The 27,906-nt window shown below is 35.0% G+C and overlaps 3 protein-coding genes across 6 annotated transcripts; 2 read left to right on the forward strand and 1 right to left on the reverse strand.

The window, feature by feature from the left end:
• Positions 1-5,397: 5,397 nt before the first annotated feature.
• Positions 5,398-11,872, reverse strand: LOC137722419 (vesicle-associated protein 2-2-like). 4 transcript variants are annotated; one of them, XR_011066762.1, is made up of 10 exons: positions 11,597-11,872; positions 11,129-11,182; positions 10,778-10,848; positions 10,586-10,667; positions 10,069-10,184; positions 9,816-9,995; positions 8,950-9,522; positions 8,670-8,747; positions 8,217-8,464; positions 5,398-5,602 (listed from the first exon to the last, which is right to left on the reverse strand). XR_011066762.1 is itself a non-coding variant. In XM_068461414.1 (9 exons), the coding sequence occupies exons 2-9, from the start codon at positions 11,175-11,177 to the stop codon at positions 8,348-8,350; spliced, it is 1,266 nt and encodes a 421-aa protein (XP_068317515.1). In that variant the 5' UTR covers positions 11,178-11,182; positions 11,597-11,872; the 3' UTR covers positions 8,102-8,347. The 4 variants fall into 4 exon arrangements, 3 of the variants coding, with proteins under 3 accessions (XP_068317515.1, XP_068317516.1, XP_068317517.1); XM_068461414.1 differs by lacking the exon at positions 5,398-5,602 and having other exon boundaries at positions 8,102-8,464; XM_068461415.1 differs by lacking the exons at positions 5,398-5,602; positions 11,597-11,872 and adding an exon at positions 11,276-11,505 and having other exon boundaries at positions 8,102-8,464.
• A 2,929-nt stretch (positions 11,873-14,801) lies between these two features.
• LOC137722420 (acyl carrier protein 1, chloroplastic-like) lies at positions 14,802-16,589 on the forward strand. The gene is made up of 4 exons (XM_068461417.1): positions 14,802-14,952; positions 15,374-15,484; positions 15,858-15,980; positions 16,309-16,589. The coding sequence occupies exons 1-4, from the start codon at positions 14,881-14,883 to the stop codon at positions 16,435-16,437; spliced, it is 435 nt and encodes a 144-aa protein (XP_068317518.1). The 5' UTR covers positions 14,802-14,880; the 3' UTR covers positions 16,438-16,589.
• A 2,052-nt stretch (positions 16,590-18,641) lies between these two features.
• On the forward strand, positions 18,642-21,418 carry LOC137722418 (putative polyol transporter 1). Its single transcript, XM_068461413.1, has 3 exons — positions 18,642-18,798; positions 18,995-19,341; positions 20,213-21,418. Exons 1-3 carry the CDS (start codon positions 18,642-18,644, stop codon positions 21,296-21,298), a joined length of 1,590 nt encoding a protein of 529 aa, XP_068317514.1. The 3' UTR covers positions 21,299-21,418.
• Positions 21,419-27,906: the final 6,488 nt, after the last annotated feature.

Genomic DNA, 27,906 nt, shown 5'->3' on the forward strand with positions numbered 1-27,906 from the left:
CACATTCTGGCATGTTGGATTTCAAATTTTTTTAATCCAACAGCAGAAATTATTCAAGGTAATAAAAAATCTTAAAAATTAAAAAAAAAATTTGATTTTCACTTTTCTATAAATACTTTCTCATTATCTTCTACCTTACACCACAATTTCATATTTTCTCAAATACTTTCAACCACATTCCAATCTTTCTCTCAAAGTTTCAATCCAATTGGTTTCTAACAAAATGATTAATGATGCAAGTACGAATTGGACGCTTATTGAAGATGTTACGTTGTGTTCTAGCTGGGTTGAAGTTACTCATGATCGGATTACGGGTAATGAGATGCAGTTGCGAGAAATGTAGAGTCTTATTCATACCAATTATCTTGAGAAAATTGGTGGGAAATGAACCAAAGAATCGATGTCCAATCGTTGGAGAATATTCAGCCAATCGTTTAGTCTTTGGAGAGACGCCTTGGCACAAGCTAGTGCTAATCTTCGAAGTGGGGAAAATTTAGCGGATCATATAACAATATATTATTTATTTGTTTGTACTATACCCAAATTTAGATTAGCTACTTTGATTATAATTATTTCTTCTCCCGCATTGTGTAGATACTTCAAGCACAAGCTTCGTATAATGCCAAAACCAAAAACAAAAACAAATCATTCACCTGGTGGGAATGTTGGGGAATATTGTCAAAGATTGTCCTAAATTCAGAGTTGTGCCTGTCGGTCCAGAAGTTGTCTTGAACAACACCCCTCTACATTATACGCCCGTTCTTGACTCACATGTTCATGAAGCCGACACAGAAGAAGTGTTGAAAATGCCCCCTGAACAAGCATCGGGGTCGACCCGTTATCTAATTAGGCCGCAAGGGAAGAAGGCTTCAAAGAGAAAAGGGAGTGCTTCCAAGAATGATTATGCAAAATATATAGAAGAACTTGCTCGCCAAGGTGAATTGACTTTGGTGCGAGAAATGGCCAAATTTGAGGCTGATAAGGCTAGAAAAGAGGCAAAAGTTGCAGTTGTTGAGAAATTATTTCAAGCTAATGAGAGAGAAAGAGAGCTACTTAGGCAAGAAAGGGAAGAGTTTAAAGAAGAAATAAGGGCTCAACAAGATTGTGACATTATGAAGGAACATAAACTATGAATAATGATAGAGATTTTGATTTTGGTGTGTGATTTTTTAGGATGGATGGTGGGTTATATGGAGGAAAAAAAAAAGAATAAAATTGTAGATAATGCCGCATAGTATGTCGTCATTCGTTAAAAAGGTAGGTCACAAGTTCATGACTTTTGTATTTTAAACTCATCAATTTTGCCTTCTACCCACTAATCAATTGCTTTTTGTTTCCCAATTATGTTATAATTTCTACTAATTTGTTCGCGTGGCACATCTGTGAAGCACACGTGTTAAAGTTTCAAAAACTATAATAACAAAAAATAAGTGAAAACTTTAAAAATAAAAAATTTAAACCAAAGAAAAAAAGTTAAAAAGAATAGTAAAAACATGAAAATGCAGCCACCGAACACTTGATCACTCACCCACTTGTACCTAAAACCTCCGGCCAACCACCCACTCCCTACATCCATTCCCACATCTCCGCCACCAACTCCTCCCCTTCTACACTCCGTTGACTTCTTCATCGTCTTGGCCAGAATCGAGGTCGACGTTGTTCATGGTTTTTTTCTTAATAAGAATTTCGAAAACTTTCTCGAATTGGCTTCAAATCATAACCAAAATCTTGTTTAAACTCTCTAATATTACTCAATGATTGTTAAAGATATGTGAATAGCCTCAATTTGATTCTCCAACAAGATATCTATAAAAAACATGCATCGAGTAAAATCTTCTAAGTTCATTGGGATCGACTTCTCTATTAAATAAGCACATATAATTAAAATTGAAATTAGTTTTATAAAGTCCATAATAGGGTCTTAAATCCCCTACCATCATTTTTTCTCAAAAACAAACTATGGTACGTTTAGGGCTGGGTTCGGTTTTTTGCCAAAAACGAAACTCAACCGAAATTTCAGTTCGGTTCTTTTTTTTATTTTATTTTATTTTTCTTTTCAAAAAATGATAAAAAAAAAATTAAAATCTGAAATTTTAACATCTTCAACACAATCATAACATAAATCGAGAGACTCACCCATCGAGGACAACATTTCAATCAAAATCTTCTAATTGACAACATAAGCATTACTATCATAGGAACAACAAAAACCACTAAAAATAAATAACTAACAACCCCACAACACAAATTACAACAACAATTATATTCATTTAGCTGAAATTTAAATAACTAACAACCACACAACACAAAAATCGAACAAAATCTGCAAACTGGCTTACTCTTTTCTTTGGGATTTCACTCGGCAAGTGTGGGCAAAGTTTAGGGTTTGCAGGACTTGTGGGCTGCTATTGATGCAGCAAATTATGAAGAGGGAGAAAAAAAGAAGATGATGATTAGAGAGCAAAACAGAATGAAGGTCTGGTTGGGAAGAAAAAAAAAAAAGGGAGAGAAGAATGAAGGTGCGGCTGGAGTCCAGGAGAAAGAAATGAAAGAGAGGGACAGAAAAGAAAAAGAAAGAAAGAAGATGGAGAGATGGTAAGGTGCGGCTAGGGTGAAAGAGAAGAAGGGGGACAAATAATAGGTTAGGGTTTAGGGTTTCTAAATGCTTTTTTTTTAATATTTTGGGCTTAAAGTTTGGCAACACATTGCACATTTTGGCTTACAAATTGGGTTTAGAAAATAATACCCAAAACAGATAAATAAATAAATAAATAAAATATTAATAATTAATTTGGTTTGGTTTTTAGACCATTGAAACATAAATCAAACCAAAAGAATTCGGTTCGGTTCAATTTTTTAGGTCTCGGTTTGATGTTCGGGTTGATTTTTTTCGGTTTTCAATTTTTTGAACCCACCCATATAAGTACGTCTATCTTTATGGTACGTTTGATTTTAAACGTACCAATATTATTTTGGTACATTTGGTTGCAGATGGGGTCATTTTGATTTTCATAAGGAAACGCACGATATTATTTTGCTAAAGATTATTTAATCATTTTTTCCGATTTTAGTTTGCTGTATTCGTTAAAAGTAAGAAAACTACATCAGTACATTAGTTTGCTGATTGTGTTTTCTGGCATGGGTCCATGTACAGTTTTCATTTTTTATTGTGTATGTATTTCTCATTTTTGTCAAAATTTAAATTGTATGATTATCCATAATATTAGTCATAATAAATAAGATTTAACCCCACGTAAAATGGGGGTAAATGCAGCGCCGGAGCCATGAAAGACCACTGACTTCTTTTTTTTTCGCACAGAAATGTTTAGCGCCATGGGTATGATTTTCAAGGGTTTTTTTACGCTCAAGATACCGATCGACGTTTTTACTTTTCTTTCATAGAGTTTGATTCCTATGGAGTTTAGACAATCTGTTGCTTGTGAGTTTTGAGGAAGACTTTGGCCTGGCAACTTGTGGAGGGAGAAAGAATGTTAGAGAGGCTTGGGGGTTTAAGTTTAAAAAAGAAGATGATGAGAACGACACTATACCAGACCTAAACAACATTGGTCATCGCACAACAAAGTAATTTTTATAAGATCAAAAGAATATTTCATATTGAGACATTTAGACTCGTTCTAAATTATAATTCTGGCTCAACCACTTAGTAGGTCAATTGAAAAATGAAAAAAAAAAGGCACTATGAGAGTAAAATGTAGTCGAATTAAAACTTCAAAAGCGACAAATGTTTAATAAAAAAATGGATATGTTAGGTGGTGAATCAAATTGCCTCTTTTATTTATTCATACTTGTCCACAGATATCATCTTTTTTATTCCACAAATATAAACCTAAACGAATTGGTTCAGATACAAGTACATGCGAAAACTCTATCGTCGTAACAAATCCCCCAGTCGCATCCAGGAGGGCATATGTGGCGGCATTCCCAAAAGAAAGTGCACCTCACTTGCAGTTGATACAGCGAACTTGCAACTCCATATATGCCTCTTGCTGCTTCACTTTCTTTTGAAAAGCCTGCCAATGTATAAATATTATAATTCTGAGTATTCATAGAGAGAATCTTGGGTCGTGACACGCTCGACCATCTGATATTAAAAAATTATATTAATGTGTTGCCGACATGTCGTTCATCTATTCACTTCATTGATGCTTAAATTGTATAGTTATCCATATCATGTCAACACACTTGCGATTGAAAATGTGTGTGAAAATCAACTAACAACGTGACACCAATAGCTAGCTTGTGAAGCGGGTGGGGATTGCTGACATATAACCATACAAGTAAATATGTTAACGTAATGCAATGTGAGAAAGACTTAAAAGAGAAAAAAACTAGAAGAGTCACCAAGAAAGTTAACTCGAGTGTCGATTTCTCCACTATTTTTGTTTCTAAGCGTTGAAATATGTGATTAAGTAATGAAACTTCGAGTGCAAGATGAAAATTGTGGAGATTGATGTACCCTTATTTATAGTAGGATTATCATTATTTTCTTATTAACAAAAATAACAACGAGTCTAATGATTGGAAAAAATTTCATCTAGATATAGTAAAGTGTAAAGTATTTACAATTATTATAATATGGTATATGTATGATCACATAATTTCATGAATCAAATGTCAAAATCATGAACCATTTTTGTTTTAACCAAAATGCACATGAACTAATTTGGTAGGCTGAAAGCCTGAAATGACTCTGTGCGTCATCTCGGCTCCTAAAATGTTGAACTTTTGGGACTTCACAACTAGCTGGTTCCTTTTTAAAGAAAAATAAAATGCACATGAACTAATTGGTAGCATAATTTTTTCCTTTCAAAATTGATTTTTATTTTCCTTTTGTTCGGGTTATCGGCTCAGTGCATATAGTCCAAATTCATGTATATTACAATTTTCGCCATCATATTTTATATGGTTACGCAATTGTCATATACTTTTTCTTTCTTTGTTTTGCACTCAATTGAACTTATTTGTCATTAACTCCGTTATTTCTCTCTGCTTACAATTGATTTACAAGTGAGAGAAGTTAAGTTTGACTTTCATGGATAGTGAGCTTGATACGTAATTATTATTGTTGATTCATTATGTGACATAGTTCAATCTCTAACTATTGTATAAAAGAAATATTGCTTAAATATGTTAAAAGTAACAATGAATATAATTGAAATTCTGAAAGAAACTTGACTGTGCGAGTTCAGTTGGAATAGCTACGTTAATTTTTGTTTCGAGAAAAGACGGCCTTCATAGAAGAGATCGTTTTGAGTTGGAATTGTTATTTAATATTGTAGCATGTGATTTAAACACTTTCTTTTTTCTTTTCGAATTTAATGAAATTTTCTATCGTCTTTACTCCACAGAAAATTCGAAAGATATCGATTTGTTCAGGTACAAGTACAACGGCAATGTCCACGATCACAAACTCCAACGTCGCATCCTGGAGGGCATATCTTACTACAGTCCCACCAAAAAATGCAGCCACCACCCTCCATCGGCACTAGCTGTGGCTTCTTTTGACCTTCCAACGCTCTGAAAGATGGCAAACTTGCAACCTCCTTTGTGTTTCTTGCTGCTTCAATTTCGTTTGAAAAACCTGCCAATCAATACAAATTTCAATAACAAGAACAACAAACATTTATACCACTAAATGGTGTTGGCTGTAACAAACATAACGCAATGTGAGAGATACCAGAGATAACGACTAGGAAGGCGACCAAGAAAGCCAATGTGAGTGTGGATTTCTCCATGTTTCTCTCCTCGTAATCCAAATATTACAATCGGTAATGTAGTTTGTAGTGCAAATGAAAATGATGTACAATATTTATAGTGAAAGGGTCGTCATTATCTTATCAAAAGACATGTCAATAACTGAAAAAAATCTTCTGGATATGGTAAATAATAAACTTTTACATCTGTCATAATATTTTAAATTATGTGATTGCATAATTTACACATAATTTAAAATACTAATTAACTGAAAAAATCTTCTGGATATGGTAAATAATAAACTTTTATATCTGTCATAATATTTTAAATTACGTGATTGCATAATTTACACATAATTTAAAATACTAATTAAAACGTACATGAATTTTTTTTTGTGGCCAAATTGTAAATGAACTAATTAATTTTGACCAAAAAAAAAAAAAAACTAAAGGCTTGTTTGGTATCCTATTTGAAATTTTTTATAATTTCTCAAAACATTTCTTAAGAAATTTTCTTGAAACAATTTTCTTTAAAACTCAAAAACTTGTTTGGTATGCGATTTAAAATTTTTAAATCTTACAACTTAAACTGGACAAAGAGATCCAAAAAAAAGGGGTCAAGAGAGAAAGAGGAGAGAGGAGGAAAGAAAGTAAGAGATGATTGGAGGAAAAAGAAAGAAGTGAGAGAATCGGAGGAGATAGAGAGGAAGAAGAGTGAGAGAAAAAACCGAAAGAATAAAGAGAGCGAATTGGAGGAGAGACGAAAAAGTAAAAAAAAAAATAAGAGAAGGGGGAGAGAGAAAGAAGAAGAAGAGAGAGAGAGAGAGAGATTTGGAATGAGAGGGGAGGATGAAGAGAAAAGAAAGGAATGAGTTTTAAGTTTAAAAACTCTAAAAACTCATTTTTTGTGTTTTTAGATAATAGACTATATTTTTTAGTTAGACTTGAGTTCAGTTTTTTAAAATAATCATACCAAACAAGTTTTTAAGACTTAAAACTTGAAAATTGTTTTTAAGTTTAAAAAGTTGAATTCAAGTAGAGTACCAAATACGCTCTAATTAAATTAATTTGTAACACTTGACAGTAAATCCACGAATTCATATACCGATAAATTGGTTACCGTTGATTTTTCTCTTGGTTTCATGTCTTTACACAGAGTTTGAATCTTTTGGTTTATTGTAAGATTTAATTCCATATTTTCATATATTGATGGTATATCCACGAATTCATGTATTGATGAATTTTCTCATAAATTCTAGAACTTTTAATTTTGAACTCTTTGAGCAAAGATAAATGTCAAATATTAATTTGATTATTGAGGTACCAATGTCAGATTTTCTCTTTTTCTAATATTTTTTTTATTTTTTATAAATGATATTTGTAGGACTCACGTTGAAAATGAAATCGATAAAAATAATTTTTAAGATTTACAATTGATGCATTAATAGGATGCACACAATAAAATAATTAGAAAATTAATTGACAGCACATTTTTTTCATATCGATTGAACCTTTTTCTTACCTTCAAATTTGATTGTGTGACATTTCACTCATCTGGAATAAAAAAAAGGCACATAGTGCATCTCCAAAGCTTATGTGACACTTTGAATTTTTTTTTTTAAATTTTATTCTCCATCCGATATGTCAAATTTAAACTATAATTTATTACATTATTTACTTTTAATAAGTATTTTTAAAAATATAATAATAATAAAAATAGTAAAAATCATTTATTAATCACTAAAGATTTGAAGTTGCTATCAAAATAAGAAAGAAATAATTCAATAAAATAATAGTTTAAATTTCACATATCAAAAAGTGGACATAAGCCTTTAAATTTAAATTTTATGTTTAAAGTTTGACACATCTCCTTTGGAGATGGTCGTAATTAATATATATTACTATTAGGGACAAATATGGAATAAAAAGGCATAGCATACCAAAAATATACACCACATAATAACCTTACAAGCTTTTGACAACTAAAAAAAATAACCTCACAAGCTAAATAATTTCATGCAAGTATGCACTCTTATTGGACACTACTAATATTACACAATAGGATTTTTGTGTTTAACTGCTTTAACATACACGGATATTATAGTGAAATTAAAATAACTAACAAGCTTTTTAAATCTATACACTATCTTGATGGGATAAGTGTAGTCTCGTGAAGGTTTTCAAAGATGTTACCAAAAAGCAACCCGGAAGGCCAAAAATGTCAAGAACTAAAGAGCTAGGCGAGGTTCAAGCACCTGCACCACCCTCTCTGAAACCCATCCCACCAGATTTGACGGAAGGACTACTCATACAACGCAAAGTTTAAGTTTAAGGACGAAGAAAACTAATATGAGAGTTCATGGACAGAAACTAAACATGGCATAAAGTTCAGAAAACTTTGCTCCCCACGCACCCTAATCTATTTTATTTTTTAATGTTTTAAATTCTTTAAGGGTAAAGGTAGTTCCTTCAAAACACCATGCCTTGAAAACAAGTACATACCTTATCGGAAACAAGAAAATGTGTGTATCTAATGTCTCTACTGTGATTAAATTTGGCTAGACTGTCCCCTATAAACTTCATCTGTACACATCTAACTGGCACCGATGGTTCTAGCTTCATGCACATGTTCTTCAAGGGTGTATACAGTATCCGATAGCAACGCTCATGATCGCCACCATACAAACAAAGAGGAGAGGAAATCCGACTTGGACTACTTTCACATCCACACCTCTTATACCCAGTTGTGCCTGCAATCATTAGTAAGTCTTAATAACTGCAAACACGAGTGTGCGGAGTTAAAGAAATTAGCACAGTAGTATGAAAATTACGACAAACAAACCCAAAATAAAACTTCATAATCGATTCATAACATTTAAGCTCATATCATTGTTCATCGGTAGACAAACAACAAGAGTTGCGAGAATAGAAAACGGAAGGGGCGCAAGAAATTACTAATTGCTGCTGTATATTTCTCGTCTCTTGAATGCTTGAACTCCTCTCCTCTGTTAGCTTTGAAATAGTAACTTCAGCCTGAAAAACGCCAATTAACTCAAAGTTATAAAGAACGGAAAACTTGTAAGATTGCATTTTGAGAACTGTTCGTGTAGTGTATAACCAATAACTAAACTCTTCGCATAATGTAGAGGAACACTGCTAGAGGTCAGTTTCTACAGGCAACGTAACCGCAATAATATCATATGTTTCGAAACAAAATTCTGCTAAAGACCAAAACCTGGCTCAGCTTTAATTCAAGTGCATTTAGCTTTGATTTCATCTCTTGGATATCCTTCACTAACTTCAAATCTTCCACAATCTTTGTTGCATTCAACTCCACATCTTTTTCTAGTTTCAACTCCGTAACGTTTGGCGGTTTCAACTCCACATCCTTTGCTGATTTTAGTTCCACGTCATTTACAGGTTTCAACTCCGCCTCTTTTTCGGGTTTCAACTCGACCTCTTTTTCGGGTTTCAACTCGACCTCTTTTTCGGGTTTCAACTCCACATCCTTTGCTGATTTTAGTTCCACATCTTTTACTGGTTTCAACTCCACATCCTTTGCTGATTTTAGTTCCACATCTTTTACTGGTTTCAACTCAGCCTCTTTTTCTGGTTCCAATGCCTCATATTTTGCTGGCTTCAACTCCACATCTTTTTCTGGTTTCAACTCAAAATCTTTTTCTGGTTTCAATTCAAAGTCTTTTCCTGGTTTCAACTCTACATCCTTTGATGGTTTTGGCTTCTCATGAGTATCCGTTGATGGCTTTCGCATCTCATTAGTAGCCGCAAACTTCACATCCTTAGTAACCTGGTCCAAAATAAGAACCACAAAATGATTTTGCATGGTGTTCTTGAACCACATAACAGTATACCAAGAAATTATTCGGATTTCCTGAAAGTTTTCTACTACGCTGAGTTGTCAGTCATCGTTATGTAAATATGCTGTTTAAGCGATAATGCAAGGCACTTGGAGAAAGTGAGCATGATGGATCAATACATACAGAAAGCAAGCACATGGGAAGGAAGGAAAGGGAGGGGAAGAGGGAGGGGGATAGAGAGGAAGAGAATCAAACATTGCCAAATAAGAATAGATTCTCTAACCTGGTTCAGCGAAGGGAGGATTTCAACTCCACCAAATTGATCTTTTAGAACTGAATGTTCATAGCCGAGCCCCTGCTTCAAGTCTACCTTCATTGGTGACAGCATTGGGGAATTGGGTGGACTAAAGAGGGTTACTCTTAGCTTTTTCTCTTCAATGTACTTGCCACCGTCTTTAGAAAACTGTGAATGTAATATGTAAACAATGAGAAATCAATACAAAATCTCCAGACCAAAATTAACTACCAAGACTTACCATGCTAGCGGTAATATCCTCATCAGTTGTCCGAGAAGAAACAATCGTGCTCTGGATTAAAAACTTATCTTTGCATTCCATATCTACCATACCAGTTTGTGGTGCTTGCATTGTAACTATGTTGACAAAATTTAAATGGTTATAACAAGACCCAGTAAAGAAGAAAACAATTAGAAAGTTAAATGCAATCTAAAACCAAAGAAATGATGTCGTTACATTGTGATTGAATCATGTGCCAAAAAAAATGATGCCTAAAGCATGTAAAAGCAACTGGAAAACCTTATAGTAGCTAAGCTATTCCATCCACGAGGAGACAGCGTATATTAAAAATGTCAATGTGCAATATAGAATATAATGATCTGGTTTTCTCCTGTCATCTTAAACCGAAAATTCAGAAGTGGAACTTAAACGTCAAACTTCATGCTTTTCTACATACTGATGAAGTAATGCTTACATGAACAATCAAACATTAACACATGCTCAAAACGTACCAAACGAGATACATGAAAAAGCATACCCGAAAACTCAGAAGTTGATTTCGGTAAGACAACACCAACATTTGGGCGGACACAGTATTTCTTAGGGGACGTAGTCTTAACCTGCAAATGTCATTGCCAAATTACAATCCAACTAAAATTTGATCAGACTCAGCGAAATACACAAAAGCAGTTTTCACTAATTTGATAAACAAACAAAATGCAATATGCACCTTAAAAGCAACATAGCTGTCGGTCAGGTTGGTAAGCCGAATCGAGCATGAGCTTTGCTTCTTCAATTCAACTACAAAAACAATTTCGCAATCAGTTTACAATTCAAAAGCAATCAGCAAACAAAGCCTAACCTACCTAATACGAATTTGAATCAGTCTGTTCAGTATTCATAGTTTCAAAATCGATGTTCTTTTCGATACAAAAAGAACTAGAAAAAATTCAATAGCATGAAATCAGCTGATCCAGCAACACCAAAACGTAACAAATTTTCAAACAGCGATTATTGTAGCAGTGATCGAATACACACTAAATCACAAAGAAAATGATTAGTCTGCCATCGACGAACTTACACAAGAACTTCAATTCGTTTGGTTGAATCTCCAACAGCTGCGTGTTCATTGTTACTGCATACAAATGTAACAATGTAAATATTTAGAAATTAGAAACACGTATGATGTATCTGTATGCGTATATGATCGTGTATATTAGTGACTGACCGGCTGTTTGGTTGCTGAGAAAATCTCAGAAACAAAAACTTTACTAATCGATTACGAATATGATTGAAATTATCGAATCGTCGGGACCCAGTAGAATAATTTTTATAGAAAAGTTGCGAAAAAGTTTTCGAGCACTAGATCCCAAAACAAAAAGAAGAGAATCGTGATAAAATCTGTCGGGAAAATCAAATTCAATCAACTTCCATTTTCCCGCACTCTGCTTTTTTCTCAGCAACCAAACAGACACAGACCGGATAAAAATCAAAATACAAAATCAATAACGCCGCTTAGAGAGAGAGAGTTGACTCGCTTCTCACTCACTCGGATCGTCAAAACGCGTTCAGTGGAGATGGACTTCGGGAAACGACGACGTTTCGATCAGAGAGAGGGGGGAAGGAGGTTGAGGAAGCGTTTACCGAGGGAGAACCGGAGAGGAATTGGGAAAGGCCGCGTTTGGATGAATAATATAATATAATCGACAGAATAAGGATGGAAAGGTGATTTGATGGAATCGATAAATCCAAGTAGGATCTCAAGTAGTGGATTCTAGAGAGAGAAAGAGAGAGGGGAGAGGGAGGAGAGAGAAGGATGTGTTTGTGTGTTTGGTGGCCTGAAACAGTACAGCGGGAGCTTAATAATATATTGACGGTGAGAAGGAAGTGATGGGCAACTAACACGAAGCAGTATTGCTGCTGGTGGAATTCGTATTCTCACCGGGTCATTTTTGTCAGAATTCTGGAAATTCGTAAATCGTATTTGTTTATTGTATATCGTATCGTCATAAATTATTTTAAATATTTTTATTTAAAATTAAACAAAAATATTTAATAAAAACTAATCGTATGATATACGATGAATGAACATAATTCATGAATATTTGAGATTCTCACCAAAAGATCCTGTTGGGTGCTGGTGTGCGTTAGTTGTACCCGCCGTTTGGATGGTGGGCTACTCCGCCTTGCTTGCTCCACTGGGTTGAGTTATACCGAATCCTGTTTTTTATTATTTACTCCATTGGGTAGGGTTGAAATGAGGCGGGAGCCCAAACAAACAAACAGGCCCAAGGAAAAACATCAGGGCCGAGATTAGGGATGAGCAAAGGTTATGGTGGGTCGGTAACCGCGATTATTTACCTATAACCGTTTACCCGTTGGGTAATTGCCTAAACGGTTATACTCATATCTATAACCGTTTATAAACGGTTAACCATACCTATAATTGCATACCTATTTAACTATAACCGTTTATTTATTTAAACGGTTACCCATAACTGTAACCATGAAATTTAAATGGGCGGGTAACCACGATTACCCATATCTGTGGGTATTTTGCCCATCCCTAGCTAAGACTAGAATGTACAACCTGGCAAGTTGCTTTTTCGCTATTGGCATGTCCAAACTCCAACAAGTCTATTTTTTGGGTCGGTTTAACTCACCGCCTTCAAGTGGTGGTGATACTTATTATCATTTGATGAATTTAAATTTTGATATTTGCGTTTACTCACTAGACAGATCTAGAAATTTAAATACATTCAACGATAATAAATAGGTTGGTAATCATTATCATCACTTAAGGTAGCTGAGCAAACATATTCCATTCTCACTTACTTTGTCATTTTAAGTTTTAACCATCTCATTTCTTTTAATACAATGTGCACTTCACTAGCCGTTAAAACTAAAAATTTAGTTTCTTTTTGGTAGACAAATTATCATTTTAGTATAATTTAGTTAAAAGTAATTAAATTTTAATTTTAAGTGCTAGCAGAATACATGTGACATGAGAAATAATGAGAAAATTGAAATAAAAAGATAAGAGAGAAGGTTGGTAACACTCTCCTTCAAACTTTACGCACAATCAAGTCGAATTAAACCAAATAAATACTAATTGATTAAATGGAAGACCACCATTAATTGGGGTTTCGTATGAAATCAGCCAACAAAGTTGGGATGTGAGAAGGTTCAAGATCCATAGCACCAAGATCAAAATTACCATACGCCCGAAGAGACTCGGCATCTTTTCTTAAGATGGTTTGCTTTTTCCAAATAATTTGGTCATGCAAAGAGTAGACCAAGAAGAATTTGTTGCACCTTGAATTATCCCATCCGAATTTCATGCTCATTCAAAGTTAACCAAATTAAAAATTCAAAGCTCATACTTTTCTATATATATATATTTTATTTATAATAATTCAAAATTTACATAGTTTTTTTGAAGATTTATTCAAAGAGAATTCAAATTTAAATAATTACATTTTTTTAACGAGTGATATATATATCTTTGGCGATAATCGAACCTAAGATATTTCACTTACAAGTGAAGAGAAATACCACTAAACTGTAGTACTAGGTGACAAATGTTTCTACTTTTAAATCATTAGTTCGAAAAGAAACTATGTATTTTAGAGTTTATTTGAGACCGCTCATGTGGAAGCATATTTGTTCACAAGTGCTTAAATAGTTAAATTTAAAAACAACTCAAGTGTTTACTAAAAAAATATTTGAAAGTGCTTCAAAAAGAAACACCTAAAATGTGCTTCTACAACTCATAATTAATATTGACCATTAAAAAAAAAAATAGTTCGAAGCACTTTAGGGTTGGTTTGGTATTGCTGTGCTTTGAAAAAAAGCTGATTTTGCTGTGCTATGAGAATAAGCGGATGTGAAATAAAGCAGCAGAGTGTTTGGTAAACTTTTTTGTAAAAGTGTTTTTGAAAAAAAAAAAAACAGTATTATAGTGTTTGGTAAACTTTTATGTAAAATAGATGTGAAAAAAAGCCGATTTTTCAAAGCTAGGTTTTGCAGCTTCTTGTTTTTGGCTTTTTTTCACCCAAAACTGTGAAAAAAAGCTGAAGTTGAATGTTTACCAAACACAAAAACAACTCCCAGCTTTTTTTGATACCAGTTTTTTTCAGAATCACCTCAGTACCAAACCAGGTCTTAGATTGTTGAAAAATGCTTTTTGCCATTTCAAAAAACGTCACAAACAACAGGGAAAGTTTTTAAGTCATAAGTTGAAATTCTGGAAAAGAAATCAGAAATGAGAAATGCTAGCGGTATTCTTTTAAAAGTGAAATTCTGTCACCTTATGATTTTGACACAAAAATTAACGTTAAATTATAAATAAACTGAAAAGTCATAAAAATTCCTACTTTTTAAAGAGGGGAACTTTAACAAAAAATTCCTGGTAACTGTTTATTTTAACGAAAAACCATATTTTTACACTAAAAAATCAATCCTGATACTATTCATTTTACTCTTTATTTTATTTTTATTGTTAATATTCAAAATTTTCAACCATTTTTCATTAATTTTATTTTAAAGAGTTCTTCGACATTTCACGTCGTAAATTCAAGAAAACAGCCAACTTTTTCAGGCCCATTAAGTCGAAAGCATTGTACCGTCCGTCCATGATGAGTCAGTGACCATTTCAGCAGTCACTCTCTCCTGCCTTCTGTCACATACACGTGTCAGTCACAGAATCCTTCTCCCTGTTCCATAAATACCCACCTGCAAACGACCCTCTCTTTCTCACACTACTCCTCTCCTTGGTCTCGCCGTCTCAGTCTCTCCCTCTCCTTCTAATTCGGTCTCGCCGTAGCTCCACCAATGGCCGCCGTCACCGGAGCTTCTTCGATCTCCCTCATCCGCTCCTCCCCCCAGCAGTTCCACCAAAATCTCGTAAACCCATTTCTTTAATTACACTGTAATTTACAATTTTGATCATATTTATTTTTTACAGTTTTCTTTATATGCTTTTACGAACCGAGCGCAATATCGTTCTAAAGAATCATATAGCCGTTCTAAAGAATCATATAGCCGATCTCGCTTAATACGAAAAAGCTTTGTTGTTGTTGTACTTTACATGCTTTTAGTTTTAGTTTTTAATTGCAGTGAAAGTTAATTATGTTGGTATTGTTTTTCTCGATTATATAGCTTTATTGGGTTGGTGTTGGAATTCTGTGATTTTACATATATAATGCTACATTTGAAATTGTACCCAATTGCCCATGTTTTCATGGGTATTGAAAAAATGCATGAACAATTCGCATTTTACTGAATTTTTTATTTGAATTTTATTGAACAATTCATCTTTGAACAGGCATTATCCAGGGCTAACGGTTTGAGATCAGTTTCACTTGCTGGCTATGGAAGAAGTTCCCTCTCTTTCGGGCTGCAACAACGTTCGGCCCGGCTTCGCGTTTCCTGCGCTGTATGTGTTTGTTTGAAGTGCTCTTGTTGTTTGTTATGATTTTTACAGTTTGAATTTTGCATTCACAATATCCTGGGGTTTCATTGGAAGTGTCGAAAGTTTCAGTCTTAAAGGTTTAGATTGGATGCACGATCAATCCGAGCTTTATACTTACGATGTAACAGTTTAAAGCTCGGATTGATGTGAATTGTGAACACTATTTTGTAGGCATGTAGCTGTAGGGATAAGTGTTTTTATGTCCGGAATGGAAAAGCCTGCCATTGTTAGAGTGTTTCTTGAGTTTACCCGAATTAAGTCAAATGGAGTAAAAATTAAAACTTTGATAGTTATCTGGTAGTTGTGAGCTGTAGTAATGTTAATTGTCCTTCATCAGGCAAAGCCGGATACGGTGGAAAAGGTGTCTAAGATAGTAAAGAAGCAACTTGCATTGCCAGATGACTCTGCAGTTACCGGCGAGTCAAAGTTTTCCGAACTTGGAGCTGATTCTCTAGATACGGTACATTCAACATTCATTAACATGCTACTCCGGTTTCTTTATATTTTTTCCATCCGTATTCGCAGGGAGTTCTTCTAACCAGAAAAAATATACTACATTTCACAGTAGTTACGACTATTGCAGTACTAGTGAAGAATAAGGAGACATATTGGTTATTTTGTGTGCAATCTTTCAAAATTCACTTTACTTTTAACAGTGTTCGTTGCAGTTAAAATCTTCAGACGTAGAAATCATTTTGGTTTCTCTACCGTAGTTACAGTTTCGGTATTTAAACTTCATTGTTATTTGTTGTAGTTTGAATGTGTTCTAATGTGAAGCTGCACTCCAGGTTGAGATTGTGATGGGACTTGAGGAGGAATTCGGCATCAGTGTGGAAGAGGAAAGCGCTCAGACCATTGCAACTGTGCAGGATGCCGCAGATGTTATTGAGAAGCTCATTGAGAAAAATAAGGCGTAGAAGCGATGGAAACGAGTCGAGAAGCATTTTCATTTCCTAGCCTGCTTTAGAGATAAGTACTTGGTAGACTGGTTATGTACTGGGTTGTTTTGTGTTAAATCCGAACCTCGTAGTTCCGTGGTTTTACTATAAATTTAGGAATTTTCGAGTTTCTGTTGAGTTTTCGATACTCTCGTTTCTTTTCACCGGTGGAGTTCTGATCAAATGGAGAATAACCGTACAATGTTCGCCAGACCATGCTGTTGCGTAACGATTATGGATGGTTTGGAACACTTTCCGAGCAGCTTATTTTTTGAAATTTCAGAAACTTGTGCAAGACCATACTGTTGCAAATCTGAAACAAGTGAACTTAAAAGCTTTTTATCATCGTTGAACGAGTATTTTGAGAATTGTTATGTGTAGTGAATAGACACAAATCCTATTGCCGTGTCATCGGTAGCAACACAAATTTTGGGTTACAAAGTTAAATCAAATCAAATCAGCAAATCAAATTAACAAAAATTCATTGAGAATTAAAATTTAGGCAAAACAAAAACCCAAAATTGAGCACATTACACTATCACAAACAAAAAATTGATATAGCAAACAAAAAGTCAATACCTTTGAGAATTTGGGGTTCGACTCGGAGAGCACGGAAATGGAAGAGAGAGAGAGAGAGAGAGAGAGAGAGAGAGAGAGAGAGTCTCAGTCTCAGGGCAATTTCCGCCTGAAATGCTGAAATTCTCATCCACGAGGTTCGGCTAAGCCATACAATGGGCAATCTAATTTGATATTGAATTAGCCATCCACGAGGTTCGAATCTAAACCTCTCACATTCAAGTAAAGAGAAATACTACCAGACCGTAATATTGAGTGACGGTGCTTATTTTCTATTGGTTTGCAACCAAAGTACCAAAGCGATCCAATGGAAATAACTAGCTAGAAAGTAACCAAATTTATAAGAGGCATATACTGTGATACTGAGTTGTGTTGTGTGCTGGTGATCAACGAATCTCACTGAGGAGTTAATTTAGTTCTAATTTTTATTGACAACCAATTATAAATTATACGGTTAACAGTAATTTTTATTATCGATCAACCAATTTTTGTTGCTTTGCCTTTTTTTCACCTTCTTTTTTTGGGTTAATTTTGCAGCTAGTAGTAAAAGTAAAGTGTGGATAACAACAATTTTCGGGAATTGCAGATAGTATATATTTAGCAAAATGTATATATACGAAGAACTTTTGAAATTGTACGTACAATTTTCTTTATATTATAAATAAAACAAATTTATTAATTATTTTTACAATTTAATTATAAAAAAAAATTGTAATTAACTTTTTCATAAATTATTGTTACAATTTAATTTAAAAAAAAAATTAATTGTTGTTTTAATTTAAAAAATGTTTTCACAACCCAAAAGAAAAAAAAATATGTATATTAAACTTTACACAACAAAACCTTTTGTTGTGTAACAGTAAATGCCACAACCATATTCGTCGCGTAACAGTAATACGCATACGATAAATTTGTGACAATTAAATAATGTTAAAATTACTCCAATTTGTTGCATGAATGTTTACTAAACAAAACGTTTCGTCGCGCAATGCCTTACTAACGCAGCATTTTCGTCCCCATTAGGACAATATGACAACATACTTTTGCCTCGTTGTATTTCACACGACAAATTAAGCTCTTTGTTCTGTTACATTTAATGCGACAAATCATTTTTTTCAACGCACAATCATTTGTTGCGCGACAAATTTCATTATTTTGTCTCACAATTTTTTTTTCATGACCTTTGTGCAACGAACTAGTTATTTCCTAAGGGCAAGGTTTTGTAGGGCAACCCCAATTTTCTGGTGGCGGGTGAGCTTGTAACATATATGGAACAATATCACACAGTTTTTGCGCATATATAGTTGCATGCCTGAAATAACACTAAATATGGAACCATATTTCAGTTTTTTTATTTTGTTGCTTTGGTATATAAGAACTAATTAACTAAATTGTGTTCTAGAATTAAGATAATTCAAATTTCTTCGTTGATTGATGACAGTATTGGATGACGATGTTTGTTTCCATGAACAACAACATTTCAAACAAATGGATATAATTTGTATAAATGGTACTTGATTAATAGCTCATTCCTCATATCTAATTCTCTCTCTCTCTCTCTCTCTCTCTTTATCTATCTATCAATTCATTTATCTAGCTCTATAGATATGGAGATGGCTGACCAGAGAGCAGAAAATAACGTCGTCTCCGGCCAACCCCAGAATAGTATTGCTGACTTTGATCCCCCAAAGAAACCCAAGACAAAGAAGTTTGCTGTTGCCTGTGCCGTTTTGGCTTCAATGACGTCTATCTTACTGGGTTATGGTAATTGTTCCTTAAAACTCATGGATATTGTTAGTGGTTGTGGTTCTCTAATGATACCCTCATTCTCCAGTCTTGTTCTTATTTGATTAAAAATATTATCTTACTATTGCAATGTGCCATTCTCCGTTCCTACTCTTTTTGTTTTGGAAGAAACTTCTCCACCTACGACGCATGCTTATTTCAAATTTATTTACAGATATTGGTGTAATGAGTGGAGCGTCTCTCTTCATCAAAGAAAACCTCAATATCAGCGATGTTCAAGTTGAAGTTCTTAACGGTACCTTGAATATATACTCTCTCATTGGCTCCGCCTTGGCCGGTAAAACCTCTGACTGGATTGGACGCCGGTACACCATAGTACTTGCCGGAACAATCTTCTTTATTGGAGCTCTCCTCATGGGTTTTGCCCCGAACTACGCCTTCCTCATGTTTGGTAGATTCATTGCCGGAGTTGGAGTTGGCTATGCTCTTATGATAGCTCCTGTCTACACCGCCGAGATCTCTCCGGCCTCGTTTCGTGGCTTCCTCACATCTTTCCCTGAGGTTTTTTTCAGTACCACATTATATTATCATATAATATACTAACTATTTTTGTTATTAGCCAGGGTGATATGTTTACGTAAATATAAGCCTCTAAGTATTTGAAAAAAGTTATGCTTGCGAGACCATATAGTTATATCACATTTCTATATCATCTCATGTAACACGTGGTGCATACAATGAACATTCAATAAGATAAATTCATTAATTGATGTGGCATTTAAACCATCACTTGCCATGTCCGAAGGTATAAAAATATGGTAAAAAAATGTGATATTCTAACAATTTCCTCGTAAAAAGTAGGGGATTCCTATTCACACACCTCTTTTTACCTCCCACACACAATTGTTAATTTTTGTCCACTGGTTTTCTTCAATTCATTCGATCCGATGACCAAAAATTGAAAGATTGTGTGAGATGGTAAAAAAGAGCGTGTGAATAGCACCACCCAAAAAATAATGCTAAGGACACCAGATATTTATAGCACATTAGTGTATCATCTCATGTGGCAAGTAATGTATGCAACCAACGTTCAATGAGATAAATTCATTAATTAATGTGACATGTACACATCACTTGCCACATTAGATAGTGCACAAATGCCATATAAAAATGTGCTCACCCTAGAATTTTCCTAAAATATCTACTGGGTGGCGCTATCCACACCATGTTTTACTTTCCATACACCTTCTGAATTTCCGACCATAAGATCAAATGAACTAAAGAATATCAAAAGACGGAAATTAACAAGAGATGTGTGAAAAATACTAATGGATGTGTAGATAGAACCACCCTATTTATTGTTTCGTAAACCTCTCAAATGCATGCACGTGGAGTTTATATTAATAGAATTGATCATTTTGAAAATATGTAGGTGTTTGTTAACGTTGGTATATTACTGGGGTACGTATCCAACTTTGCCTTAGCCAAGCTCCCAATCCACTTGAACTGGAGGATCATGCTCGGCATCGGCGCAATTCCCTCAGTTTTTCTAGCCCTCGGCGTTTTAGCCATGCCCGAGTCACCACGCTGGCTCGTCATGCAAGGGAGACTCGGAGACGCCAAGCGAGTACTAAATAGAACATCATCTTCTGAAGAGGAATCGCAGCTCAGACTAGACGAGATTAAAGAAGCTGCAGGAATCCCCAAAGACTCAAAGGATGAGGTCGTTCAGGTTTCTAAACGCAGCCAAGGTGAAGGTATATGGAAGGAATTGCTCATTCGCCCTACGCCGGCCGTTCGCCACATTTTAATAGCAGCCCTTGGTATCCACTTCTTCCAACAAGTGTCGGGTACAGACTCTGTGGTTTTGTACAGCCCCAGGATCTTCGAGAAAGCGGGAATCACTTCTTACAATGACAAGCTACTTGCAACCGTGGCTGTTGGATTTGTCAAGACCATTGCAATCTTGGTGGCAACATTTCAAGTTGATCGGTTCGGACGTCGTGCTTTGCTTTTAAGCAGCGTGGGTGGAATGGTAGTTTCTTTTACGCTACTCGGTGTGGGTCTTACGGTCGTTGATCAATCCCACAGCAAGGTCCCATGGGCCGTCGGGTTGTGCATCGCCATGGTACTATTCATAGTCGCTTTTTTCTCCATTGGGTTGGGACCCATCACGTGGGTCTACAGCTCTGAGATCTTTCCGTTGCAGTTGCGCGCACAAGGGTGCAGTATGGGGGTGGCCGTAAACAGGTTGACGAGCGGGGTCATCTCCATGACTTTTATTTCATTGTATAAGGCCATCACGATTGGTGGGGCCTTCTTTCTTTACGCGGGAATTGCTGCGCTTAGTTGGGTCTTCTTTTATACATTGTATCCAGAAACGCAGGGTCGATCCCTTGAAGATATGGAGGTCTTGTTTGGTAAATACCACAAGTGGAGAGAAGCCAATGCCATGCTTAACAAGACTAAGCAAGCTGATCATGGTTTTGGTGACGTCAACAAGGCTCAAATCCATTAGGAATAGAAGGGCAATGCTCAATCAATGTTTAATGCACTTTATGACGATGATCAATTCCTTTGTCTCATATATTTCAGTTATATGCAACTGTACTTACATTTATAAGAATAATTTTCATTAAAACCCAAAAACTTGTTTGGTACGTAGTGAAGTTGAAAATTTTGAAAACTTTTGGTTTTCATCTTTAGTGAAACATAGATCTCAAGCAATCGCTCCAACCATTATATTAAATTCTGAACTTTTAAGAAGAATAATGCCAAGGAACCAAATTTTCAAACCAAATTTTGTAAGCCAAATGATACGATTGTTTATGGTTGGATTATTACTTAAGTGTTGATTAACATGCTTAACTCTTATTGATGATACATCATTTGGTTTGCAAAATTTGGTTTAAAAGTTTGCTACCTAGCATTATCCTTCTTAAAAAATCACTAGACACATCACATGAAAACCCCAGTCTACCTAGACATCCATTGACTTACCTGTAAACCCTCACCCTCGCTTATCGACTCGCCCTTTATTGTTCTCTCTGATCCTAGCGTCCTTTCTAACATTTTCTAGTGGACACAAAATTTGTTGGAGAACAATTCAGAAATAAACAAAAATAACATAAATAAACAAAACTTGAAATTCTAATATTTATTAACCAAAAATACTTGTCGTGCAGAATGAAATTACAGAATAAATACATAAATTAATATAAGAATAACATTGGTACTAACTTGATTATAGAAGGTAGAGGCAAGCGTAAAAGCTATGTCATTCGAACAGTATTTCCGTCTCACTCTTGTGCTTGTGGCTCTACAACGTCTGCTCGACCAGAATTCAACTACCTAATTCTACAACCTGCACTGGATTCTAGAATTCTAGCGAATTTGCTTTGTGTGCTTACTCTCTGGAATTTTCGTACGGAAGAAAAAGAGGAAGAAATGATGATCTCACTTGGATACTGTGATTACAAATATATAGGTTGTTTCACACCCTTTCAAATACCTGTTCAACGTATTTGAAAGTACACAACTCTTTTTATGAAATGAGTTGTGTCTTTTAATCAAAACATTTTTAATTAATAAATTAATTATACAAGCCTAATCCACACAACCATAAGGCCTAAGCCTTCAATCCATTTCCAAATGATCAATGTTCTAATTACTAGACTAAAGCACTAAATCTATATAAAGGGCAATGAACCTTTAGTGTTTCCCGATGTGGGACACCAAAAGTCTCAAAACCCTTACAAAATCTTCATCATCAAGATCAATCGAGCGCACAAGTTCTGTGCTCACTTTCACCTTTTGGGAAGGTTCAGAGTCTCAGACATCTTATTTTCTTTGTTAAGTAACAAGACGTTCTATCAATATGTTTGGTAGATGTGCTTAATATATAATTGTTTGTTCTTGTTAGAACATTTAGTTAATTTAGAATCTTCTTCGTAATTGCAAGAAGGTAAATTTTTATAGTAATTATTTTAGGAATTCGTCTCATATGGGTTTTGTCAAACCCTATATATAAATATATTATACACATTGTATCAGACAAATCAGGGAATCATATTTCTATATGGTATCATAGCAGGTTGCTCTATGTATAAAACTCGACGGCCACACGTGCTCTACGTCACCTTATTTGTATTAGAGTAAGGCCAGAGAGACTAAATTTATGGACACAATTTTGAAAACTAAAGGACATGAAAGTTGATGATTGGTTTATTACTTACTCGTTGATAAACGTGCTTATTCTTATTGGTGACACATCATTTAGTTTATAAATTTAGTCTCCAAATTTGGTCTTCCTAGCATTACCCTGTGTGTTGTCCACGTGTTAGGCATGAAAATTCAGTGACACACTCTGATCCCAATAACACAAGTTACGAGACCGCAATATGCTGGCCGCCACTAAATTGATCACATGAACCCATCATGAGATAACGTCACAAGCCGACTTAGTGATGAAAGCCATCGTAAGATAATTATGATGTGAATGAATTTGAACCAAACTGTTCTTTATTAATAATCAAAACAGTCTAGTAAGAAAACCTCATCAACCTCCTCACTTGGGGACACATGTTCGAGGATGTAATCTCATCCTTATCGTATTACACCAAAGCTGATAGTAGCCTCACACAACAGTTAACACAAAATAATGTAGTGTCATATATAATCAAGAGTACAATCATGCAATTATTAAACTCATTGTCAAGCCTACTCTTCACTTCCTGGATTATCTTTGTTCTCACTATGTCCTGAGAGGTCGACAAAATAAAGTGTGAGTGGATCAAGTTTATCTAGTTAAAATCATTTGAATATAATAACCCTCGTTTTGAAATCATATATATAGTAAAAAACTATAAGTAATCAAGTTTATATCACTTCGCTTGTCATATCAAAGAATGTAAATTCCATTCACATTATCAAAGTAATTCAAGTGTATAGCAAGTAGTTGAAGTGGCATTTACCTAATTGATGATTAGTGTCTATTAACGAATTTAGATTTTACTGGAAATATCAATAACTGCATTAAACCTACGGTCGTAGCTAGCTATACAATATGTATGATGACCATTTGTTGAAAATGAATCACCAATAGTCTTAAGATATCATTCAAGTTTAACTAGATTTAAGTCTCCTCAAAGACTACTCAAGAACATAATATAATATAATATAATATAATATATAATATTGTAATATACATCAAATGGTAAGTAGAGCGTCCTTCCTCGTTAGGCTCCTTGCATGATTCCTTTTTAATAGCTACTAAATTAATTAATCATACATTCGAAGAAAAAATTAATCAACAAATAAAAATAAACTAATCTTCAATCAATTGGGAGAGGAAGAGATGGAGGAGAGTGTAGGGTGTTTGTGTATAAGAGAGAGAGAGATGCAAGGAGAAACAGCAGCCGCCGAGGGGAACAGCGAAAGGAGAATGGGAATATAGAAGAACGCACAAACCTAATTGGTGAAGTAGTGTTTGCCCGACGGAAATCCTCGACAGGCACCTTCACTCAGTCGTCGAGCAAATGTGTTTCTGCTCGTTTTTTAACACATCGATGTGGTCCTTTGTTAAAACTAACTGAAACCGTTAGTCAATGAAACTGTCCGTCGGGCAAACTGAACTTAGCCAACGAATCAGTGTTTTGTCCCGCAAGACTCAATGACTTGCGCGCCAAATTTTTTGCTAGCGCCAAAATCTTGCCCTACGACAGTCAAATGGGGAAAAATTTACGCTACGAAGGATTTTTCCGCGAAAGGTACCTTTTCTCAACGACTAAAAACCTTCATCGTGCAAATGCCTTCAAGTAAGTGCGGGTAAGGAGTTTTTTGGCACCAAATAGTCGCATGACGAGGAATTTCCCACGTAAACATTACGCGAGAGATTTTATCAAGTAAAGGGCTTTGAAATGGTCAGTGCACATTGAACTTGTCGTATTTAAAATATCTTAAGGTCTTGTTTTAATTTTGGTGAGATGGCCGATTCCGCTGCTCTTACAACTAAGCAATGCAAGGGAGAAGTATTTGGGAAAGGTAATAATTAAGTTTCTGTGGATGTAATATTTATATTTTTGGAAAAACAATTTTGGGTGAATCACTTACTGTGATTTAGAAATTTATGTTTTGTTTCCGTAGATACTGCAAATAAAAAAAACCCAGAGATCGATGCAGGCTCAAAAGGAGGAAAATGCGCAACGTATGCGAATCATTTATGATGATATGAGGGGATTGAATACGATGACGAATGTGGAGCTTATGCACGACATTCGTGTACTAGTGCGGATCAACTGTTTTACGAAGCGGGCGTCTTGGAACAATTTGCCTGAGGACTTGAAGAAGTCTATGTTGGATGAATTATCAGTAAGTGTAAATTAGTAAAATCATTATTATTTTGTTAAATAGTATATTATAACGATTAATTTGTAATTATTTTTTGTGTCACAATGTAACTATATTATTTATGTTACGGACCAACGCTTGATGAAGTTGATCGATGAGATGTTCAGGACGCATAACCGGCAGTGGTGGCCTAACGTCTAGCGACACGTAGAATTACAGGGAAATCCTGACAGACTAGTGGAGTAGAAGTGTTAATTAAGTGTTGTGGACGAATAACATATGTTTATATTTGTGTATTTGAGGACAATGTTTTTAATTATTTCTTTAATATGTATTTGAATTAAAATTTCAGTTTAATTGATTAGTTGGTTAATTTGATTTATTTGGTTAACTTAATTTGATTTAAGTTTTTTTTTTATTTTACTTAATCAATTAGACAATAAACTCCTTATTTACATAAGTTTCAAAATTTCAAATAAATATTTAAATTTAATGTCTTCTGTCGCTTCAGCATTTAGGCGGCGAACTTGTCATCGCACAAAAATATTCGTCGCGCAAAGTGGCCAAAAAATTCAGGTAGATTTTGCGCCAATTTTCGACGGTATATGTTTTGAACAATGCAGGTTTCGTCGCACAAAGAGTTCGTGTTTATAATCAGATTGCTCAGCTGAAGAGGTAAAAATTGCAAATTTCGCAGCAACTGCCTCTGCCACCAGAAAAATCCAGCCTTCCTCCTTCCATTACTATCAAATCCATCCTCTAATACTCCCATCATCTCAATCTTCATCATCTCTCCCTAAATCGATCTATCCTACTGTATTCGGTATGCGTTTTTGTTTTGTATTTGAAAATTTCATTGTGAATTTGTACTAACGCCATTAAATTTGTTTTCTATAGAGCTGTTGTATACGATTATCGATTGGTGAAGAACGAAATTGGAGGTATGTTCTTTGGTTTTCAAAAATTTAAATTATTTAATTTATTTTTAAATTATGGTGTGTTAAATTGTTTGTATATAAACTATTGTGTACGTTACAAACAAAATTGTTTTTGTGTTGTACAAAGTTAATGGAAAAGCCTGCCATTGTTTGAGTGTTTCTCGAGTTTACCCGAATTAAGTCAAATGTAGTAAAAATTAAAAATTTGATAGTTATCTGGTCGTTGTGAGCTGTAGTAATGTTAATTGTCCTTCATCAGGCAAAGCCGGATGCGGTGGAAAGGGTGTCTAAGATAGTAAAGAAGCAACTTGCATTGCCAGACGACTCTGCAGTTACCGGCGAGTCAAAGTTTTCCGAACTTGGAGCGGATTCTCTAGATACGGTACATTCAACATTCATTAACATGCTACTCCGGTTTCTTTATATTTTTTCCATCTGTATTCGCAGGGAGTTCTTCTAACCAGAAAAATATACTACATTTCACAATCGTTACGACTATTGCAGTACTAGTGAAGAATAAGGAGACATATTGGTTACTTTGTGTGCAATCTTTCAAAATTCTCTTTACTTTTAACAGTGTTCGTTGCAGTTAAAAATCTTCAGACGTAGAAATCATTTTGGTTTCTCTAACGTAGTTACAGTTTCGGTATTTAAACTTCATTGTTATTTGTTGTAGTTTGAATTTGTTCTAATGTGAAGCTGCACTCCAGGTTGAGATTGTGATGGGACTTGAGGAGGAATTCGGCATCAGTGTGGAAGAGGAAAGCGCTCAGACCATTGCAACTGTGCAGGATGCCGCAGATGTTATTAAGAAGCTCATTGAGAAAAATAAGGCGTAGAAGCGATGGAAACGAGTCGAGAAGCATTTTCATTTCCTAGCCTGCTTTAGAGATAAGTACTTGGTAGACTGGTTATGTACTCGGTTGTTTTGTGTTAAATCCGAACCTCGTAGTTGCGTGGTTTTACTATAAATTTATGAATTTTCGAGTTTCTGTTGAGTTTTCGATACTCTCGTTTCTTTTCACCGGTGGAGTTCTGATCAAATGGAGAATAACCGTACAATGTTCGCCAGACCATGCTGTTGCGTAACGATTATGGATGGTTTGGAAGACTTCCGAGCAGCTTATTTTTTGAAATTTCAGAAACTTGTGCAAGACCATACTTTTGCAAATCTGAAACAAGTGAACTTAAAAGCTTTTTATCATCGTTGAACGAGTATTTTGAGAATTGTTATGTGTAGTGAATACACACAAATCCTATTGCCCGTGTCATCGGTAGCAACAGAAATTTTGGGTTATAAAGTTAAATCAAATCAAATCAGCAAATCAAATTAACAAAAATTCATTGAGAATTAAAATTTAGGCAAAACAAAAACCCAAAATTGAGCACATTACACTATCACAAACAAAAAATTGATATAGCAAACAAAAAGTCAATACCTTTGAGAATTTGGGGTTCGACTCGGAGAGCACGGAAATGGAAGAGAGAGAGAGAGAGAGAGAGAGAGAGAGAGAGAGAGAGAGAGAGAGAGAGAGAGTCTCAGTCTCAGGGCAATTTCCGTCTGAAATGCTGAAATTCTCATCATCTGGTAGCGGACAGAAGTGAGGACTTGTGTGGGTGGGAAAGGTGGTGGGGGAGGCGGAGAGATTTCGGCGAAATACAAGCAGAGGCCGGATAGACGTTAAGACACCGCCATTGTTAGTGGTCGGAGTTGTGAGTGAGAGAAGTCAGGTCTTTTTGCAGTTGGGGTTTCCCTCGGTTTTTTAACAGGCGCACAAGTTTAAATATAATCAAATTTTGTGACCCAATTGGGAATATAACTTTGATATGACAAAACGAT

The sequence above is a fragment of the Pyrus communis genome, chromosome 17 (genome assembly GCF_963583255.1).
Source record: "Pyrus communis chromosome 17, drPyrComm1.1, whole genome shotgun sequence".
Classification (NCBI taxonomy): Eukaryota; Viridiplantae; Streptophyta; class Magnoliopsida; order Rosales; family Rosaceae; genus Pyrus; species Pyrus communis.

Coding starts and splice junctions, on each gene's coding strand:
- LOC137722419 (XM_068461414.1), bottom strand. CDS start 11,177: ATGAACACGCAGCTGTTGGAGATTCAACCAAACGAATTGAAGTTCTTG. Junction 10,849..11,128: donor AAACGAATTGAAGTTCTTGT/GTAAGTTCGTCG, acceptor TTGTTTTTGTAG/TTGAATTGAAGAAGCAAAGC. Junction 10,668..10,777: donor ACAGCTATGTTGCTTTTAAG/GTGCATATTGCA, acceptor TGACATTTGCAG/GTTAAGACTACGTCCCCTAA.
- LOC137722420 (XM_068461417.1), top strand. CDS start 14,881: ATGGCCGCCGTCACCGGAGCTTCTTCGATCTCCCTCATCCGCTCCTCC. Junction 15,485..15,857: donor GGCTTCGCGTTTCCTGCGCT/GTATGTGTTTGT, acceptor GTCCTTCATCAG/GCAAAGCCGGATACGGTGGA. Junction 15,981..16,308: donor GAGCTGATTCTCTAGATACG/GTACATTCAACA, acceptor GCTGCACTCCAG/GTTGAGATTGTGATGGGACT.
- LOC137722418 (XM_068461413.1), top strand. CDS start 18,642: ATGGAGATGGCTGACCAGAGAGCAGAAAATAACGTCGTCTCCGGCCAA. Junction 18,799..18,994: donor GTCTATCTTACTGGGTTATG/GTAATTGTTCCT, acceptor ATTTATTTACAG/ATATTGGTGTAATGAGTGGA. Junction 19,342..20,212: donor TCCTCACATCTTTCCCTGAG/GTTTTTTTCAGT, acceptor GAAAATATGTAG/GTGTTTGTTAACGTTGGTAT.